The sequence below is a fragment of the Prenolepis imparis genome, unplaced genomic scaffold (genome assembly GCF_030444845.1).
Source record: "Prenolepis imparis isolate NDT839.2.m4 unplaced genomic scaffold, iyPreImpa1.0 SCAF_15, whole genome shotgun sequence".
Taxonomy (NCBI): Eukaryota; Metazoa; Arthropoda; class Insecta; order Hymenoptera; family Formicidae; genus Prenolepis; species Prenolepis imparis.
The window spans coordinates 3620749-3641830 of record NW_028141173.1 but is presented as its reverse complement, the minus strand read 5'-3'; the positions used below and the strand labels follow the sequence as shown (position 1 = coordinate 3641830).

General features: G+C 36.5%; 1 protein-coding gene across 1 annotated transcript in view; it reads right to left on the bottom strand.

Annotated features, from left to right (window-relative positions):
- The window catches only part of Lim3 (Lim3 homeobox protein), a 47163-nt gene extending 39662 nt beyond the window's left edge, over nt 1–7501 (bottom strand). Inside the window, 2 exon segments of the mRNA XM_083055241.1 lie at nt 4145–4361; nt 4363–7501. Coding sequence (XP_082911367.1) covers nt 4145–4361; nt 4363–4425 — 280 coding nt within the window. The 5' untranslated portion in view covers nt 4426–7501.
- Nucleotides 7502–21082: the final 13581 nt, after the last annotated feature.

Below are 21082 nucleotides of genomic sequence, written 5' to 3'. Positions count from 1 at the left end.
CTGGCCTCGATAACGTTCGCTTCAATTTGCAAGAGCAGCGAGCTGCGAGAACCGAAGGGCCGGGATTTCCTTGCGAAACCCTCGGCAAGGAGGTTTAACGCGCGGCTTACGCGACTCGCGCGCGAGCTTTAGTTCCAGGTTGGTTTAGTTGTAGGATTTAAGCACGCGTCGTGCTCGAAGCAATACCATATATCGATTGCGGGACGGCCGAGCCTCCGAACACATTACATGATTAAACCGCCCCAATGGCATAGCAACCGGCCTTGCAGCACTTACCTTATTAAAATATCCGCCACCCTCTCGCCGCGCCCTTTTAACAAAAGCCGAGCCGCGAACTATTACGCTCTCTTTATTACTCAGAAACGCTTAGCCGACCAGAAGTTGATCGGTTCTCCGGATCGACTTGCCCGTGTATCCGCGTATTTCTTCCACGGTGGGATATTAATCCTCGCATACTCGCGATTATCATGCTAATAATAATCGATCTATAGCTAAATTTTTAAAGGTGACATTGCACGCGATCTTCTTGCGAGACGAGAATCAATCAGTTTCTATCGAACTCAACATCGGCTACACTTACAGGGTTAAATGTTAAATTAATATAGATTTAGAAGTGGATATAGAGAGAATTTCAATATTTTGCAGACTAAAATGCTTTGCCTATATTTGTTTTGGATATAGATTCTCAATTAGTCGAACAATAAATAATTCTATAATAATTTAATTTTAATAATTTAATTCTAATAATAATATATATTTTTATAATAATAGAAAAAAAATTCTGTAATAAAATTAATAAACATTATACTTGACATAAGTGTCAATTTTGTTCAATGTTCACGGTATTGAGAAAAGCTCTGTGTTAAGCATGACTCTAATTAATAATCGAAAGAGTCTCAATACAGTCTCATTTATGAATCCGTAGCAAGCGGAAAATATTGTTGGACTTGTAAAATATGAATATTTCGGATCTTAAAAAGGTTACGAGGTCACGAATCTCTGTTTACGGAGTAGTAAACTTAATTTTCGCTAAACTCTCACGCGATCCTTCGTGAATATTCATTCGGAAAATCGGTCGTCGACTCCGCGTTGCATAACCACGAGATCGTCCTCCGGCCGCGGACGTTCATAATTTAGGAAGCCTTCGACCTTGCTCCACTCACCGAGATCGACTGGATGAATAACTCAGAGGACAAACCGGAGTGCGCGTGGCAAAGAAGAAGGATGAAAATGGCGGACAAGAATATAATTAAGATGAGAGAGAATCGAGTGAATATATATCCAAAGTCTAAAATTGGTCAATTTATCGTCAATATCCCGATACTTATGTTATATACTTATGTTTGAGAGTAAAAGTGTTTTAAATTGCTTTATATAGGATGTTCCATGTCGTTTGCACTTATTTTTCTATATACAGACGAATTAATTTACAAATGCATTGTTTTTAATAGAATCGTATGTGTCTGTGTTGTTGCCAAAAGTTTGAATTATAAATAATTAAAAATTTTTCCGAAATATATAAATAAAATAAAATTGTTTTTTATCTGATAATTAAGCTTTGCTTGATTATTACATGAAATATATAACACGCCATAAAGTATAATCTAGATATTTCTGATATTAAACATATATTTTGCATCAAGAAGCAACGTTCATGAAATAACAAGAGTTAAAAAATTATATTAAAAATTATATAAACATGAAACAGAGCTGGACAACGTATTCTGTAAAGTTTATAACATTGTAATCTTGCAAAGGCAACATGGCAACTGTAAATCGATTAATCGATTATTTCTTTCTTTCTTTTCTTTTCTTAGCTGATTATATTTTAATGTAAGTCAAAAGTGGCTTGCCTTTATATTTTTATACACGTTTCGAAGTTTATTAAACTTCAGACAAATTGTATTCCAATATACATAATATGAGACGATTCCGCGATTTAAATAAAACATTAACATCTGATAATATTAACTCTAATAAGACAGAAATAAGATCTACCGGGAGAAAATAGAATCTTAAACGCGCACGTGTACTGAACGAATATATATTTTACAATTTATATATTATAATTTGCATGTCTTTCGTGAACGCTAAAATTATTTAATTCGCTATTTTTAGCACGATGTAATTAAATATATCCTACATATATGTTACGTAAGAGTTAATCATATCCTTAGACATTTAGCACAATGGATCTTTCAATATTAATAATAATTAATAATATTAATAATATATATACTAATATATTTTTATATATTAATCCTAATAAGTATTTATAAAATTGTGCTAAAATATATCGTCTGGCTCCGGAAATTACAACGTCATAATATCGATAGAAGAAAAAGTATTAAGACAGTGACACGGATGTGTGATGATAGTGGCTCCTTAGATGGGGATATTAATCTTATCGATCGTTAATAGAGAAGCATTATCAAGAAGTGGTCACCGTTTCGAGTGAAAATTTTAAGTCAAGCTGATATTACGAGATACAACGTCATTGAGAACGAAAATTATATCAAAAGAGGAAGAGAGAGAGAGAGAAAGAGAGAGAGAGAGAGATACCGTAGCGTATAATCAAAGAGACTAAAATGCGATCGCAAGTTTCGACGATTGGCGCAAATGTCAACCGTTTCGTTACTAATTTCGCCGTTAATCATGGCGTTTCCACGATGTAAATTGTTTCCGATACAATTTGCCGTCGCAATTGCCTGCACTCGCATCTCGGGAATAAATGCCGCAAATGAATTTCCAAGCCAGTGAGCATGACGAAAAACCGAGCGATAATAATTAAATGGAGTTCGATATTTGTATTGGTAATGCATTTGATATTTACGTTTCGTGTTCAATATGAATCGTAAAAAGAGAATAATGTTTACTTTTGCAAAAGTGCTTTTCAGATATGTTCAATTGTACGTATCGTAAAGATAAGTGTTTATCTGTTAATAATATATCATGTAATAATAATGTGTGCATTAAAATAATTACTAAGATTATTTTAATATATATAATATATTTTTTTGTATCATAATATGTAGAAAATTGAAATTTTTACGTTTATTTCCATATGGATTTTAGTTTTACATGTATCGTGATACAAAATTTCACTAAAACTTGTGGTTATTTCAATTAAATGGGAAAATTGTTGGAATTATATTCCCTACAAGTGTCAACATGTTGAATAATTGACTCGATGTAATAACTTTATGATGTAATTTCTAAAAAAAAAAAAGAATGTTGTGCATAATATGCATCTGCAACGATACATCATTCTGCCGGCTGATAATTTCTCTAATGTATATCGTTTTTCATAAAATAGATGTGCTTTTGTGTCAAGAAAGCGGAAATTTTTGTGCTTAAGGAAATGAAAATGTATTTTCTATAGCATAATTTTCCATCTCTCTCTATATTATACATGCCAACGTTGCATAAGTTACATTAGTATAATCTTGATTCTCTCTGCCTGAAAATAATCTCTGATAATACCTGATTCGCAGGTATCGTTCTATCAGTTTACTGATACGTCGTTTTCATGATTAACGAGTTATATAAAACTCTAAGCGTTTAATAATTACATTTTATAAGTAAGCTTTCTTTTTATTGCTTCATCCCTTTATGGCTTTTTTTTTTAAATCCTCGTGTAGCATTTTCTGCATATTTCAACAAGACATTTAGTTAGATATAAACAACAAAATAACAAATTTTGTTGTTCAAACAATTTAAATAAATCTCTTCTTTGCTCTTCCAGCTGCAAAATAATTTTTTCAACCAGATAAAAATAGAGAAAGAGAGAGAGAGAGAGAGAGAGAGCATAATAAAAAAATTATTCTTATTTAATTATAAATTATCTTCCATAATTTATACATAATCGGATCAATTGCTTTTTCTTCCTGAGAAGATTTCCTTTGCTAAATAAATCTTCCTAAAAAGATAAAACTTTTCCATCGATGCGAGTACTTTTTCGCACGTCCCTTCCAGATTTATTACACAGAAGGACGTTAATCTCGTAAGCAGTGGTATCAACGCAGAGTACTGATTCGCAAATGAATTCGCCGTACGTCGGACAACTTGACTGAAGAAGAGAAAAATCTTCCCTCGACGCAAGAATGTTCTACTCGCATGCCGCGATTTATCTGATGTCACTCACCTTCCAGACTCTTGTTCCTCGCGAGGAGCGCCAGCAGAACGTCCTGGTTGGGCGCCGCGTCGGCGAGATCCTCGTCCGGATGGGCCGAGCCGGAGGGAAGCGTCCCGGCGGGTCCAAGCGGCGGCATCGTGCCCGGCGGTGGCCGCGGCATCATCACCGGGGGGCCCGTCGCGGCCCCCAGCGGCAGGGCCAGGCCGCCGCCGAAGTGTGATGCAGGAGTTGTGGGCCGCGATCGGGCCGCTGGTCGCGGCGACCGGCGGCTGCTGGACCGCAGCCGACATCGACAGGTCGACGCCGCCGAGCAGCACCGGACGACAGCCACCGCCGGAAGCACCGGTGCCGCTCACCGCCGGGAGGATCCCGCCGCCCCCCGGCAGCGGTGCGTACGGCAGATACAGCTCCAGTCTAAGACAGGCTCGTGCGATCGTGTCTAAGTATCTCCTTCTCGTCCTCTTCTCGGATGGGGTGTCGGAGAGCGTCGTCTACGATTTCTCGAGCTGTGACGTATACGATCAGCTGTGAACGTTGACAGCTCGCTGGGCGTCGAGGATAATCGGGAGATGATTCATGCGGGATGCATGATCGGTTTATTTGCTGGGGTTCTAGTTTAAGAGAAAATTGATGCAATCGTTGAATAGATTTCTTTCTTCGATTACTGCCAGGTTGAGATGTAATATGTTAATATGGAGAGAGAATCTTGTTATTGTTGCGGATGATTCCTTGGAGTGAAGAACTTCGAGGCATTGAAAGTACAGTATCGTGCAGCAAGGCACTTTCTCTTTCTTCGCCAAGAGTGAAATATTATAATTAAGTTTCCATATTATCCTCTTCGAGTTGAAGGAAACAAGAAGCCACACGTCTCTTGGAAAGATTCCCTGTTTGTATCTTCCAGCGTGATTCAAACTTGCGCGATGTACTGATTTCAAACTGTCTCTTAAAGTTACCGAGCTCACTTGATGTATAAGATACTTCCAAGAGTATGAGGATGGGGTTGCCCAGACAAGCAGCGTTTATTTAATAGAAAACTCGACGGTCCGGTATTAAACAAGATTCTTGTTAAAAAGTATTATTTTTCTTTCTTTTACGCTGTCATACGAGTTTCGCCAAAGCTGATGATTTAGCGTCGCGAGAGGATCATTGAAGATGTTGCGGCAGTTCGCTCTGATTTATTTCTACATTATTTATCACTCCATCCGCCATCGTTGATAACAACACATGTACTGAGAAAACTGAATGTATAGCTTTCATGACGTTTTCGCGCGCGAAAAACACAATTTCTCTAAACTTATTTTATCTCTATTCTAAGTCTCCCTCGAATAAACAAATTATACACGACGACTTCGCTCATTCACTCACCGAACTGTAATTCGTCGTCTCGCTTTATCTCTCACGAGACGCGATCGGTCTCTTAATGAAATTCGCGCGATTGTTTCGTAGACGACGAAGTTCGTCAAAGTCCTTTCGTACCAGAAACCCGTTTACGAGCTCATCGCACGAGACTTGAATGAGCCGTTTGTAAATAGTTCCACCAACGTCAACTGCTTATCAACACAAGCCGCTTATTGTCAATGAAACGATTCACGCTCGACAAGCGTGCGCGATTTTCCGCATCGAATTCCTTCTTTTCGTAAGAATCGATCCTCAACCTCAACCTCGATATACTTTCAGCGAAAGAGAGAAAGACAGAGCATCACGCGTCAAACATTCATCGTCTAATCGGAGTCCCAATTTCGGCAGTCACAACATTCTCTCCCTCCGAATAAATTATCCGGCGAAGCCGATGTTCTCCATTTTCCGTAATTGCATTTCAGATCGTGTGTGCTTGCTGTCGTCGATGAAAAGAACGATCACATGTTGCAACAAACACCGAATGAGTCGATAGTTAAAAAAAATCGAATATCTCTGATCTCGTCAAATATTTCAAATTATTGTGCTTAGAATTGAAATGAAATAAAAAAATTTGATTAATTAAGATTGTTGCCTGTACGTTACGTTATTTTTTTTCTACTGTTTAATAGAGAGATCGGCTCTTTATATATTATTAAATATCAATATACTATATATTATTCTTCTACAAAATTGCCTAATTTTCACTATATTCTTGCGTCAACAGCGTCTTTCTTACTTTCTAATCATTCTTCAATCACTCGCTTATTCCGTCAATATCGATAAGCTCCTTCCACTTCTTTTGGAGAGAGATTCCTTTCCCTTCTTACGATTATCCGCACCAAAATTATCCTCGACAATCCCGATTGGTATTCTACGAAGGGGTTAAAATTTCCTTCCGATCGTAGAATCGATAACACTCCCGAGACGTTCCCGAGACTCTCCCGAGCGGGGGGTTCCGATCCTCCTCTTCCCCGGATCGATATCCCTGCCTGCGACCGGGGACTGGGTTTTTACGCGCGTGTCGATGTAAATCTCGCGTGTCCCGCACCACGACGTGAATCGTCGCCGGAGAATCGCGCCGGAGAAAAACGCGACGGATCGCGACCGATCTAGCCGGTCTCGGCCGTTCTCCCGGTTCGGCGATTCGGAATCGAATATGCGGTCAAAACCTCCGCCGGACGCCGATAAGAAACGCCGAATTCCACCGGCCCCCTGATCGCGATCTTCGACCTGCCACGTTGTCCCGCCCGTTTTTTCCTTCTCATCGGTGAAGCGGATCTCCGGAGGATTCCCCTTCCCCTCTAGACCATCCCGATGGTCACTCTCTCTCTTTCTCTCTTTTTCTTTCTCTCTCTCTGAACCGTCTACGAGCGCGTTCGATGACACTCGTCGATGACTGTCGCTGATCCTCCTCGCCCGTCTCGATGTTTTCGCATCTTTGCCCCCTGATTACTGAAGATGCAGAGGGATCATGGTTGATTTTAAGTCGTAATCTTAAGTGTTGGAGAGTCAATAGGAATGTTTTCGGTTCACATCTCGCCTTCGATCACTCACTGATACAATCCCGCGGATGCTGGACGCACAAGAATATTATTTTAGAAGGTCTCCGAGTCTTTCTTTTCTCTCTCTCTCTCTTGCAAAACACGATCATCAAAAATTTTTAAACGATAAACGCGCGCGCGACGATTCCTTGGTTCCCTTGGAATATGAATGCCGACCGCTTGGAGAGAAGAATCGAGATCGGTGATCGAACCCTGAGGAACCTTTATATCCTGAGGAAACCTCGTCAGCACTCGAGGCACAGATTCGTCGACGAGGATCGAGCGACGCGATCGTGAAATGTTGTGCTATTTGATTAGCAGGTGCCACGATACTATGGAGCCGGCGTAGCCAGGAACCGGAGGGCTCGAAGGACGCTGCCGGAAGGTGGTGGAGGTGGTCGCGCACCGGACGTGTCGTCCGAAATCGCGTACGCAGCTATCGAAGAAGAGAGAGAGGAGGTTGCCACCCTTCCCTATACCGTCCTTGGCCACCACCGAGACCATCGCCGTCGTCGGCCCGAACACCACCACCTCCAAGGGGGGAAGAAGAGGGAGAATCATCGGTGGGGAGTCTCGACGTACGCCTGCGCCCCGCGTGCGCAACCCATGTCCCCCTTTCGTTCGCTGCGTGCGTGGGGAACGCGCATATATTCGAGATATACGAGGATCCCGCTTCCAAGATTTCGAGATGGTTTATATACGATTCGAGGATGCCTCGCGCGAGCTTTCCCCGATCGAGCGCGAAAAGAGTGGACTTTGGCCTGTTAACGTGTTGGAGGGAAAAGAAATAAAAATGCGGACGATTGCGCGACTAAAGCTGACCCGTATATATACGATGCAAATACGATCTTGGAAATTAACACGAGAGATACACGCGAAAGGCTCTCGTTGAGATATAAGAATATAGATGTGCGAAAAGGATCTTAAAATATTTAATTCGAAATAAAAAAATGCAATAGGAGCCAGCGCGAATAAATTATTAAGATCAATAATAATAATTGCAAAATAGAGATAAATGTTTCGGTCCCTTTCTTTGGACCTTTATCAATGTGTAAAGAAATTTTTTTTAAAAATATTTAATATGCTTTTTTGCGTAATATCTTTGACATTTTGTAGCTGAAGTTTGTTTGTAACATATAAATTTATTTTATAATAAAAAATACTGACTCTAAATTAATCAGCTTTGTGTAAGTTAGTATATGAATAAATTATATAAAATTATAGCTTCAAAAATCTTGTAGTTAAAGCTCCTTTTATATAAAACAATTATAGTAATATTTTGTAACAATTTAAAAATATTAAAGTGTATAAATATGTATAATCTGTTATCACAAAAAGTGAAATAATGTATATTAATCGATCAAAAAATTAATTCATATACAGTTATTACTGAAAATAATTTCAATGTTAACATATATAGACATCCCATTTATATGTTTAGTTTTCTCTACCGAAATACAATAATTCAATATATATTAAATTTTAGGTATCATCTTAATCATTAATCAAAAAATTATTAGTATGTTAGTAAATTATTAGTATTATATCAAAAAATTAATATTTATTCGCTTTCAAAAAAAAAACTTTGAAAAATGTGTAATGCTGCTTTTAAACTTCTCCATTTCTGTATTTTATTTTTGCTGCGAATATATTTTATTTCCGCATACGGATTTTGCGATATAAACGAGACGATAGGAGAAAGATCGACGACGCACATATGAGCGCGACGTTTATAGGGGGAGTCATCAATATCAACCTTTTACAAGTTTTCTATATGAAAATTGCTGTAGACTTAAAGGAAGAAGGTGGTTATAACCCTACAGGTTATGACACTTTACTTTATAAAGATGAGAGTTTAGTGGTTTTCTCCTCAATAGCTTTAGAAATTTAACACATCAATGCGCATACATCAATATATAAAATATATGGATTAATTATATCAAAATAATTATTAATTGATATCATGAAAATATACTGCGCGTATTAAAAATTTTTTTATATAAACAACAGTAAATTTAAGTAGAGGTGTCGCGCAAAATTTTATAACAAAAGTAATTAAACTTTCAACTTTATGCTGGTTGTTAAAATAATAAACATATAAGATTAAAAAATATTATCGTTGGATCAATTTCTACAGAAAAGTCACAGACTAATCGCATTACTTGGATTTAACGCATTAAAGCACTAATTTCTATTTCTCACACACTGACATTTAGCGAAAATATTCAGCTGTTGTATATATATCTCAAAAGAGTTATGTTAAAAACATTAATTTTTTTAAATATTATTATAATAATATTATAAATTAATAATAATATTATTTTTTTGTGTCTTGCTCTTATTAATCCTTTTCGTACATTTGACTTCGTACTTATATATCAGAGAGAGCCTTACTAATTTATTATATTTTAATTTACTTTTCTCATTTTTCTAAATCTACGATTAACGCGATTTTATGGAATAACGCGCGATCATTAGAGAATGAAATATCTGAGCGATACTTTAACCCAGTCCTCTCTAGTCCCTCTAACGTGGACGATAAATCATATACGACCGTAGCTGTTATTAATAACATGCGGGGGAGGGGGCTGACATGGGTGGCGCGAGAAAAAGGCCCGGACTTCCGCGAACATGTCGAAGGTTCCGTAAAGGAAAACCGGATGGGATAGTATCAAGCGCTAATCAAGACCGATGGTCAATAATGGCGGCCACGGACTGGTCGGCCAACCCAAGTCCAACCTACCCCTCGAGCGTCGGGCGTGTACGGGGTGGTTTAAGCCACCACCGTCGTCGCCGTCGCCGCCGCCGCCACCACCCTCCCACTACAACCTCTCTCGACAGGGGTTGATTCTGTTCGAGGCGCTGTGTGTGTGTGTATATATGTGTGGAGAGAGCGAGACATATTTTTATTGTACCTGGGTGAATCAGTGCTACGGGACATTTCTCTGTATGTTACCTAATTTGACCGCGCACACGTAAAAACCTCGGCTCTCGCCTTTTATTCTCGTTGCACGAGAGAGAGCTTCGCGCGATTTCAATGGATTTTCCGCGAAAATGATAAATAATAAAGATCAATTAAATTACACGTACAAGTTACTCGTGTATGAGTGATTTTCCAAGCAAAGTTATGAGAATTTTCCCTTCACTTTTATGTGCATCAGAATACTTTCTTATATTAAATAAAATATCATGTAATTAATATATGTATTTAATTATATTATATATAATTATATATTTTTTTGCATGTATATAATGAGCTTTAACTTGCAATAAAAAAATTGATTAATTTTATACTTTTAATATATGTGTATATATATTAGTAGTATAAAATTAATCAATTTGTCGATTGCAGGGATAAAGCTCGTTATGCACATACAAAATACATGTTGCATTGGTTGCAGGAGAGAGAATTTGCGAATGCCTTGTATATACGTTGACGAGTGTACACTCTGTGCGTAGTATTGTATCATATACACTTGATCCCGCACCTATTATATCCGCCCTTGTATTCACGTATACTATACTATGAGTCCATGACACTCCGTAAGTATTCCGTCAGTACGTCCATATGAATTTACCTTGTTTCGCCACAAACTATATACACCTAGATATGTAAATACATACATACGACGTATGCATTTGGGATTGCGCATCTCTTTTTCAGATATTGAACGATAAGACAATACTCTCAATAAAAATTCGCGATTGTGTTTTGTACATTATTATTTAATACGGAATTAATACTGAATAATGTGTGTTAAAGGAATTTTTGAAATACAGAATTATTTATCATTTATTTCAATATCTTCTTATTATATTATAAATATCCGTGCCATTTTATTTAAAATTCTGCGGCGAGAAAAGTCGATTTTAAATAAATCTTATCTAATTCATAAACGAATGAAAAGTTTTTTTTTTTTCAATATCGCACTCGCGATATTAATCGAGGGGAAAGCTTTACCCTAAAACCTACACAAGATTTGTAAATTAAAATTACGATTGCGGGGATTCTGAGACACCCCGTATAAACGCTATAACACGCACGTATACATGCATACAAGGATTGTTATAGCGTATGTATACCCACGTGTCGCGTAAACGCTCCCATTCTCTCTATCTCTCTTTCGCGCATGTGTGCACGCATGTGTGCACGCGTGTGTTCGCACCCGCGGGGGCGGACCGGATCGGTCGTTGGATGCACTCAACGAAATTAAACCTGCTACGTTTCTCGACCTCGGACCGACGTAACAGTCGCAGTTTCTCTCGTGTCATCGAGAAAGAGAAAGAGAAGGAGAGACAGACATCGAAGGCTTTCGTCGCGTTTTCTGTCGACCGGCTTGAAAGTCAGCCGCGGCGGTAATTCCGGGCGTGCATTACGGATCTTAACCCTTAACCCTCGCCCTCCCTCTCTAATCATGTCGTACTTGATTTCAAGGAATCGAGGCGACCGAGTAAATGACGGCATTCTCGAAAAGATTTAATCCGGTCGTATAAAATTCATAGCCCGCAGCAATCTTTATTGCAGTTCGCGCTCCACTACTGTAAATATTGAAATTTAATTTAATTTTACGGGGAAAGGGGTAAAATGTAATACATACATTGAGAAAAATATATTGGCATATATAATTACTTCATTCGCGCGTTCTTGTCTTGCTTTGTTGCTTAAGCAATCGCGTAAAAGCTATAAGTTTGATAGTATTTCCTACTTTAACTTTTTCGAGATGTCTAATAAGACAAATGATAGTAACAATTATTGATCAAATTATTAGTTATATTCGTGAATTATTGATGCATAATTGATTGTATATTTTCATCTTTTTTTCTCGCTTTTACGACAACAATTTTTGTCTCTTTAAAAGAAATTATTCTAATGTATTAGAAATTAAATTTGCAGAAGTAATTGTGGAAATAAGCAAGCGTTTACTGGTGTCTAACATCTTCTCATACAAGAGAAAATAATTTATTCGCTATTTTTTAATTTTATTAAAGTGAGAAAAATTATTTTTCTTCGTATAGTAATATATATAAATCTAATCGAGATATTATCATCATTTTCAATTCCATAAATTCCATAAATACGTATACTTTCGTGAATAAATATTTCTAGATAAAAAATATATATATTTTAAAAATTTATATATTTTTAAAATATATATATTTTCACCTGTATTAATTTCTTTTCAATAGTGCGACAGTTTATCATTTATATGCATCGTATGCATGATAATGTTTTTATTTGAATAATATATCGACAGCCATATTTTGCTTCGAAGAAGTTGCACAACAGTTTGCTGGTAGAGATTTTCGCTGAACAATAAGTCGGTGACTACTAACGTTTTTCTTTTTTTTTTCTCCTAGACACGCGAAGAGAGAGTCATGCATATACCTGGATATCGAGGGCTGCGTTGCATAACGGAAACTGATATAGCGTGCGACGGTTAACGCGCGAGAACGAACGGCACGAAAAGCTCGAAAAGCTCGAAAAGCCCGAAAGAGAGTGTCACGTTCCCATGGTAACCCGGCGGGGCAACTCCGCCTCTCTGGCCTCGCCGGTTCGATATCCTCTCGTCTCTTCTTCCCTGACTCCCACGTCAACGTGCTCTACATTTTTTTTCCAAGCCGAGCCCACATGAACCCTACGCGGCTCTAGAGAGCGGAAGAAGAACGATAATAGTCCTCTCTATGCGCCAAGAGAAGAGAGAGATTCAAGAAAATCTTCCCGAAGCATCTCTCTTCGCGACACGTTAATCTCTTTGGTCTGCCTGATTATCGTTATCTGTACAATAGCTTAGCGTGATAAACAATGTTATTTCAGGACTTCGTGATAGAACAAGTATCATGTGCTCTATCGTATTTCATTTTATTGTTAGATTTTACTCCATGTGTGATTTTAATGATTTTAAAAAAACGGAGAGTTGTAATTTAATAAAAAATAATAATGTTAGAGATTTTTTTGAAGCAAGAGCTATTATGTTATAATAATTTTTCATCTTTTTACATTCGCGAAAACTTCTTTCTCTCTAACAATAAGTAATGTTGTATATTATAAAAAATATATAATATTCTTGTATACACATATACTTCATATATGTTCGCCTTTTGCATATAATTTGCTAATAGAACGCAAGTTTTTTACTACAAACACAATTTTGATGCAAAGATTTCTGTATTAAGATTGAAATAAAAAATCGTGTTAAGCTCTTTGAGCTTTGTCGCGATTTTTTGGTTCAATCTTAATGCAGAAATCTATGCATCAAAATTTTGAATCGAAATTACTGAACCGTACCTTTCGTAATTTAAATCACGGAATATTACAATTAGAAAAAAATCGTCAAGAAAAATCTTTCGCGTAAAGAAGCTTACCCGCTAAATTTAGGAACGATCGAAAGTGGGTCAGGTGGGAGATTAGAATCACATGCAAATTTCTCCTGGGATTCTCTCGATTTGGTTGACACTGATATCCATGCATTCTCGAAATCGAGAGGGAAAAGATCCCCGCGTGCTTAAATTCCCGAATTCACCCCGAAAATAATTCTACGCGGTACCAGCGTTAATATACGAATGACGACGAGGAAGGGAGGAAATAGGAGGGCGCCGAATCGATACGAGAGTCGGCTGCTTCTCCGTCGAAAAAAAGGCAAACAAATTCGTGCGCGTTTTCCGCGCTTCCGGCCATCCATCCCTCTCTCCCTCCAACCCCCAATATATACCACGTTCTCGCGTGGCCCATCTTGTTCTGTCCTCTCCAATACCGGCTTCATCGGTGCACACAGCCGCATACATATACCATCCATCCCTCCCCCTCGTTTCTCCCATTGAGCATGTGCTCTTTTGCGCGCGAAACGTTTCCGCGATTTGGTCCCCTCGCTCCTTTTCGCGCCTCTTCCCCTTCCTGCTTTTGCCCCCCACCACAGTTTCCGGCCACACGCGTCTTTTCTCTCTCTCTTCCTTTCTTTGCGCGCGCGAGGACGCGCGTTAACACGTGCGCGCGAGCGATGGGCGAGAAAGAGCACGGATGACATATGCTAGAACGTAGCCACCTCTATATTTTACGTCGGGCTGTTCGCAGGAATTTACGATCCCGCCATCGGCATTCTTCTCCTCTATCTACCTATCTACAGCGTTACTTCCTCCTCCTCTGTCCTCCCTTGCAGTCTCTTTTCCCTTTCTGCTCGTTTGCACCCGAGAAAAGAGCGTATGTTCTATATATCTCGCTCTCTCTCTCCTCTTTCCACTTTCGCTTCCTTCTAGACACATCTATTTAACTAACTCTGTCTTAATGTAATATTTCTTTCATATATCTCTCAATATTGTTGTAAAAATATTATCTTTATACCTTGAAGAAAATTTCGAGAACTGTACATATATCTTTCTTTCTCACTCGCAATCATATAAAATATAAATACAAGTCATATCCAAAATATTACCCCCTCAAATTAATCCATAAAATATCTTTGAATAATAAAGTTTAAATTAAAAAATTAATTTTAATATAAAACAAATGTAATAAAAAAGGCATAATCTTATTATTCATTAAAATTATTAAACAAATAAATACAATAACTGAAATAAATTTTATCACAGCTTAACTATTTAAAAAATTTTTCCTTATTTAAATATAATTCATACCCTATGAAATCGCATAATTAAAACCCATAAAGATAACCCTGAAAACCCCCTTCATAGACTCAGTAAGGGAGGATTACACTACCGTGTAATAGAGCGCACCTTTTGATACATAATTCGTGACGTCTTTGCGAATTCGTGCTTGTGATATCCGAGAAAGAGGGTTTTCGATTAACGCACTTCAATCCGTCGGTGGGTTATTTGACTTTTTAACTGGCGCGAGTCCTGTTTATATGCTTCGGGCGAACTTTCAGCGAAGATCAAAGGAACTAGCACGACTAAGGAATAGATTGAAGGAACAGCCGCGAGGGCTTCTTCTTCTCGACGCTTTGGCGAAAATTCTCTCTCTCTCTTTTGCGATGCTTTCTTTATTAAAAGCTAATAAACCGACCGGCGGAGTCTCTCCCGGGCCGCGATTTCATTAATTCGACCTTTAATATTGCAGAGACCGAACGATTCGCGCCAAGTCGCTAGATCGGTGTCGAAATAATGTAATCGTTAATCAGACACTGCGCTCTATGTGAAACGACGCCATATTATATTCCCTTTGACATTCATATGAGGCAATTTCTCTCGTGTTGGCGTTTGCAAATCTCTTCCCACATTACGATTGCAGACAAATTCGGCGAGCTTTGATTCCTAGCGTTAAGTTTTCAATTGTGACGTCTACCTCGGGGCAATATGATGTTCCATTTACCGGTGTTTCATTATTAGTTAGGTTTTAAGTTTTAGCTCAATTTAATATTGAATGACAATACTAAAAATAGATGTAGAAATTGGTATAGAAAGACAAGACTTATAATCATTTATGCGTCTTATCGACGAGCAAAGTTATCTCTTTCTGCTTTTAAAAAGAACGAATGTTGTTGACATTAGCTGTTATTTTTTTTACGAACTAACAATAAGACTGATAAAGAGAAGCGATAAAAAACGTTCATCGTTTTGTTATATTATACGATATATTATAAGAAAGTGGAAAATTTTGCAAATATTTTATTTAAAGTATAATGATACTCGAGCATATTTTTACTACATTCTCTTTTTCTCTCGGTATATAATAATTTTAATATTATTGGTAATTGAATACACAGAATTGCTTGAAATTATTAACCGATGAGCTCTTTCGTTTATTACATTAACATTAACATTTAAGGGAGAATTCAATTAATACGTTTTACTCTTTTCTATTCTGACATCGTTCTAAACTATGAAAAAAATAGAATAGCTTTTTAAGGGTCTCACAAACAAAAATGGGACGAAAAACAATTAATAAGGAAGGGAGGGCGGAAATGTATCTTATCAAATTATGAAATTCTTATTTTAATCTTCATTTCACACAGAAACGAATTACCCTCACTTTGCTATTTACTATGCATCTCCATTTTCAGAGATTACAATAAACACAGTGATATGCATAATAATTATTTTCACTCTATCTATTTATTTGAATCGATCGAGAAATCGACACGCTATTTTTTCTCTTTCTCTCTCTCCCTCTTAACCACATTTACGGATAAGAATCCCTTATCAAACCAGGTCCTAAGAACTTTTTAATTGAGAGAACAATTTTGTCCGCGTGTACTCTACTTGGACGAAACTTTGGGAGAAGTTTTATAAGCCGTTATCTTTTATCGCCGTGCTTCCGGGCACAACTTTTCTTAAACCTCTGCCGCGGGTCAGCATTTTTAACCCGCAAGACGTAAAGTTAAATATTCACTTCTCATGAAAACGTCGTAAAGGACCACGGTTTCTCTCTTACAGAAGACCAACGGGAAAAACAGAATTCATTTACCTTGCCGGCATTTCGCAGAAGCGGAGTTTTCTCGTGGACGGATGTAATCGCTCCAGCAAATAGAGCTCTTTCACTCTCGGAAAACTCTCTCTCTACCACACCATTCCGTCGAATTTAAATAAAAAGAAAGAAAAAGAACATTTTAAAAGAAAAATCTTTACAAAGTCGGTTAGGCGAGAAACATTTATATAATTTAATTCTCTAGGGAAATCATTTTTTCTAGTCATTAATGAATGGCGCGGCGCATGATTCCTTCGTGTCAAACATTAATTTTACATTGAATGATGCATTAAATTACATTTTGAAGATCTTAATCTCGGAGGTGAATTTTAATGAAGACAAGATTTGATTTAATTCATATATATATACCCCCCCCCTTGCAAATTAAAAGAAACAGTTTTGCTGCATTTGTTTAAAAAATATAAATAAAGAAAAACAAACATTAAAGAGCTATCGACGTCGTTGATCCTGGAATAAAAGCTAATCATGAAACCAAAAATATTAAATAAAATAATTTTGCAAACCCCCCCCCCCTCTCCCCATTATCGACGTCAGGATCCGCTAATATATATATATATATATTATATAGATATAAAGAATTTCTTGCCTAATTATTTTCATGCAACGAAATTATCTCATCATTTCGTCGTATGTCTGACTTAATCTATACTTAACTCCTTGAATGCGTAATGAGTATAATTTCCAGTGTATCTTATACATACATATTGTATATACATATATTATATATATAAAGAATTTTGCCTAATTATTTTCGTGCACGAAATTATCTCATTTCGTCCTATGTCTGACTTAATCTATACTTAACTCCTTGAATGCGTAATGAGTATAATTTACAGTGTATCTTATACTTTTATATATATGTATATATAAAATATATATATAAAAAAACATATATATATATATAAAAGTATATAAGATACACTGTAAATTATACTCATTACGCATTCAAGGAGTTAAGTATAGATTAAGTCAGACATAGGACGAAATGATGAGATAATTTCGTTGCACGAAAATAATTAGGCGAAATTCTTTGTATCTATATAATATATATATATATTATATAGATATAAAGAATTTCACCTAATTATTTTCGTGCAATAAAATTATCTCATCATTTCGTCCTATGTCTGACTTAATCTATACTTAACTCCTTGAATGCGTAATGAGTATAATTTACAGTGTATCTTGTACTTATATATATTACACTAGCGGATCCTGACGTCGATAGCTCTTTAATGTTTGTTTTTCTTTATTTATATTTTTTAAACAAATTCAGCAAAACTGTTTCTTTTAATTTGCAAGGGGGGTTTTAACCCCCTCCCCCCCCGCCCCCAGGATCCGCCAGTGTATATATATATATATATATATATTAATAAATATATATTATAAAAATATATTGATTAAATTAAAATTTTGTTACGTTAAATTTTTGCCGAACCAAATAATGTATTAATAAAGTGTATTAATAATAATTATTGTATGATTTGAGTATCGACACGCACTCGGTGGACAAAGTGATCAAGCATGGCGCCACGGCGAGAAAAATTATACACTTTGAGTAACATGAACAAACCAATTAGCTGGTTAAGCGACCAAACCCCCATGAAATTCAATTGTCTTCGCCCCATGCGTCTCGCCCCGGCTAACCGCCCTTATATTTTCATCCCTCGGCCCGAAGACCGTGCCCCGAAGAGTCTAACGGCCGTACAGGCTCGCTATTATGGTGTCAATTAAATTAGATCACCAGCTAGCTAGGGGTGGCTTAACTGATACGATGTCAGCTCTGCACGGGGTTGTGCCCGCACAAAGTGCGTCGTTAAAAATGAAATGTAAATACTCGCAGTTAAATACCATATTAATATATAATACACATAATATTAATTTTTGTATATTTTAAACACGTAGAAACTCTGGCGTGCAAGAGTACATGGTAAAGAGTAAACTGTAATTTATATGCGTTAATTTATGTTGCAAATAAAAATAAACGAGACTCAATGTGTCGCGCGCTTAATATGATTTATTATTAATATTGACTCGTATATTTATGTTCAATTATTATTACCATGTTTATAGACTGTTACGTTATTTAATTTTTAACTCTATTTATTTAATATTGTATAATATAACAAATAATAAATATATGTATAATGAAAAAAGCGATATAATTAATTAAAATGCATTTACTCAGATGATATGATATTATCAGACTAATTCACGTTGTATCAGTGTGTGTATATGTGAATCTTCAAACAAATATATTATATATTTTATACCAGCGACGATAAAAAATATATCCAACGATATAATGTGATATAAACTATTAATGTAATATATTCAGTAAATTTAGAATTTTATATCTTTTAGAAATTTTATCTTGCGTCAATTATTGCACAATGGAAATTAAAAGTCTCACATTAAAAAATTGAGAAAAAAACTTTAATCATAAATATAGATAATCTATGTGCAAATTAATCTATTTAATAAAACGTAAATTGTTATTATTATTTGATATTGTTCATGCGGTTTTTCGTATATTTACGTGCAAAATATTTATTTGAGACATAAAACTAAAGAACATATTATAGAGAGAGCGAAAACGAGATCGAATTAAGAGCGAAAAACTTGTCGAACGCAATAGTAAGTCATATTTTACAAATCACTTGACTATGTTTATGAATAATTTAAACGTTCCAGCCCCCTGGATACGGACGAGGGTAAAACTGACGATCCTCCGAGGACAAAACGCAGAAACCCCTCGGGGACATGGACCCTTTGTTACTGCCCGGTCGCTGGTTACAGCAAGGACGCCAGCCAGTGTTTGATCCTATACTACGCGGTAAGCCACGGAGGATCATCGTCCGTATTGATCTCTCTCCGTATTGATATTCTACAATTCTCACTCCACTGCTTCTCAAACAGGAAGTTTAGAAATGCACTACGTAATATAAATATATCTCTCGCTAAGAAAAAAATTTTGTTCTTTTATTCTGATTTATGATATAAAAAAAAGTAAATTAATTAGATATATAATAATTAGATAACAACTTTATATACAAACAAATTAGATATACATTTTCAAATATAGAAATTAATAATTGCAAAAAATCGTTTCAGATGAGATAAAATAATTGATATAATGTAAACAGAGTGCACATATCTTTAAACTGGAGGCTATCTAACAAAGTCAATGGCTTTTCATTTTATTCATAATAAGATCGCACCGCACGAGAGTTTATCCTGTGACTCATACGATTGCTGGAAAAGCATTGAACCAGATTACGGCGTCGATCCCTAAACCTCGCGAATACAAAAGGGCCGTATTGATGATCGAGCTGACGATCATTGCTAACGATAATGGTGGATTAGCACGATCCCATCTGCCATTTGACTTATGCAATCCCGAGTTTCTTCGGGACCTTTTGCCGTTGCATCGTCAATATTATGAATTAAAGCAATAACCGCATAATCGAAAGATCGTTATCTTAATTACACGCCGCATGAATATTTGTAAAGTTCGATATAGATGTAAATATATTTTTTCTAACAATTAATTTTTAATGTATTAGAAAAGAAGCAAGAAGTATGTAAGTGTTCCTTCGCAAAAATATTCGAAATATAAAAAACATACGTCATAAAATAACTTTACACATTATAACATTCCTTAAATAAGGGACTGCTATGTACACACTCCGCGAAAACCCGTACGACGTCGAGATAGAGAGAGATTTATCTCGGATATACATTTCATTTGGCAGCCTGCCAATTGGCCTGATCGCCCCAAGCGAGCACTGCGGGCATTTCACGGATTCGGCGAATATTTAGTGGGGTTTTACGGATTTAACGCTCGCCGTCAAAGCAGGTGGTTCGTACATCGAACATTCATCTTTCGCGGTCGGCAGTCTTGCGGATTAACCGATGGCACTCTCCATTCTCTTGTCAGATCTTTATGGTGGTCTGCCATGTTACCGCGCTTTATCCTCCATCGCTCTTTCAGCGTTCTCGTTTCTTTCGAAAATTAAAGGAAACCCCGTAAACTTGACGCTTAAATAACGCTATTTCAACGATATATGTTTATATGTATATTTTTCGAAGCACACAGTGTCGCATCTCGTATTTTTTCGACGGATATTATCGTTCGATTAGATTATAAATATTTAAAAAATTCGTTAAACCAGATGCAAGAAAAAAATATGAATATATATTGCATAATCCTAATAACACTCCTTCCTCCCAGTTTCAACAAAATTTCTCTTAAATGTAATCCACAATCGATTGATAATCTCGATTAAAAAAATAAGATGCAAATATTCTTCAAAAGATATAACTAGAGTCTAATTATTAATTATCAATTATTTTATCTCATCGTTCGACAATCCAAAAGCAAAGTACTTGTGTATCTGTGAAACGGTTTCTTGATAAATGTTGTTAATATTGCGAAACTTTTGTCAATATAGCTTTTTCCGATATACAAATTACTATATATGTCATAAATGTATATATAAATATTTTATAATAAATGTTGCAATTAATATTAAATATTATAGTTATTATAAATATACAGTTTGAAAG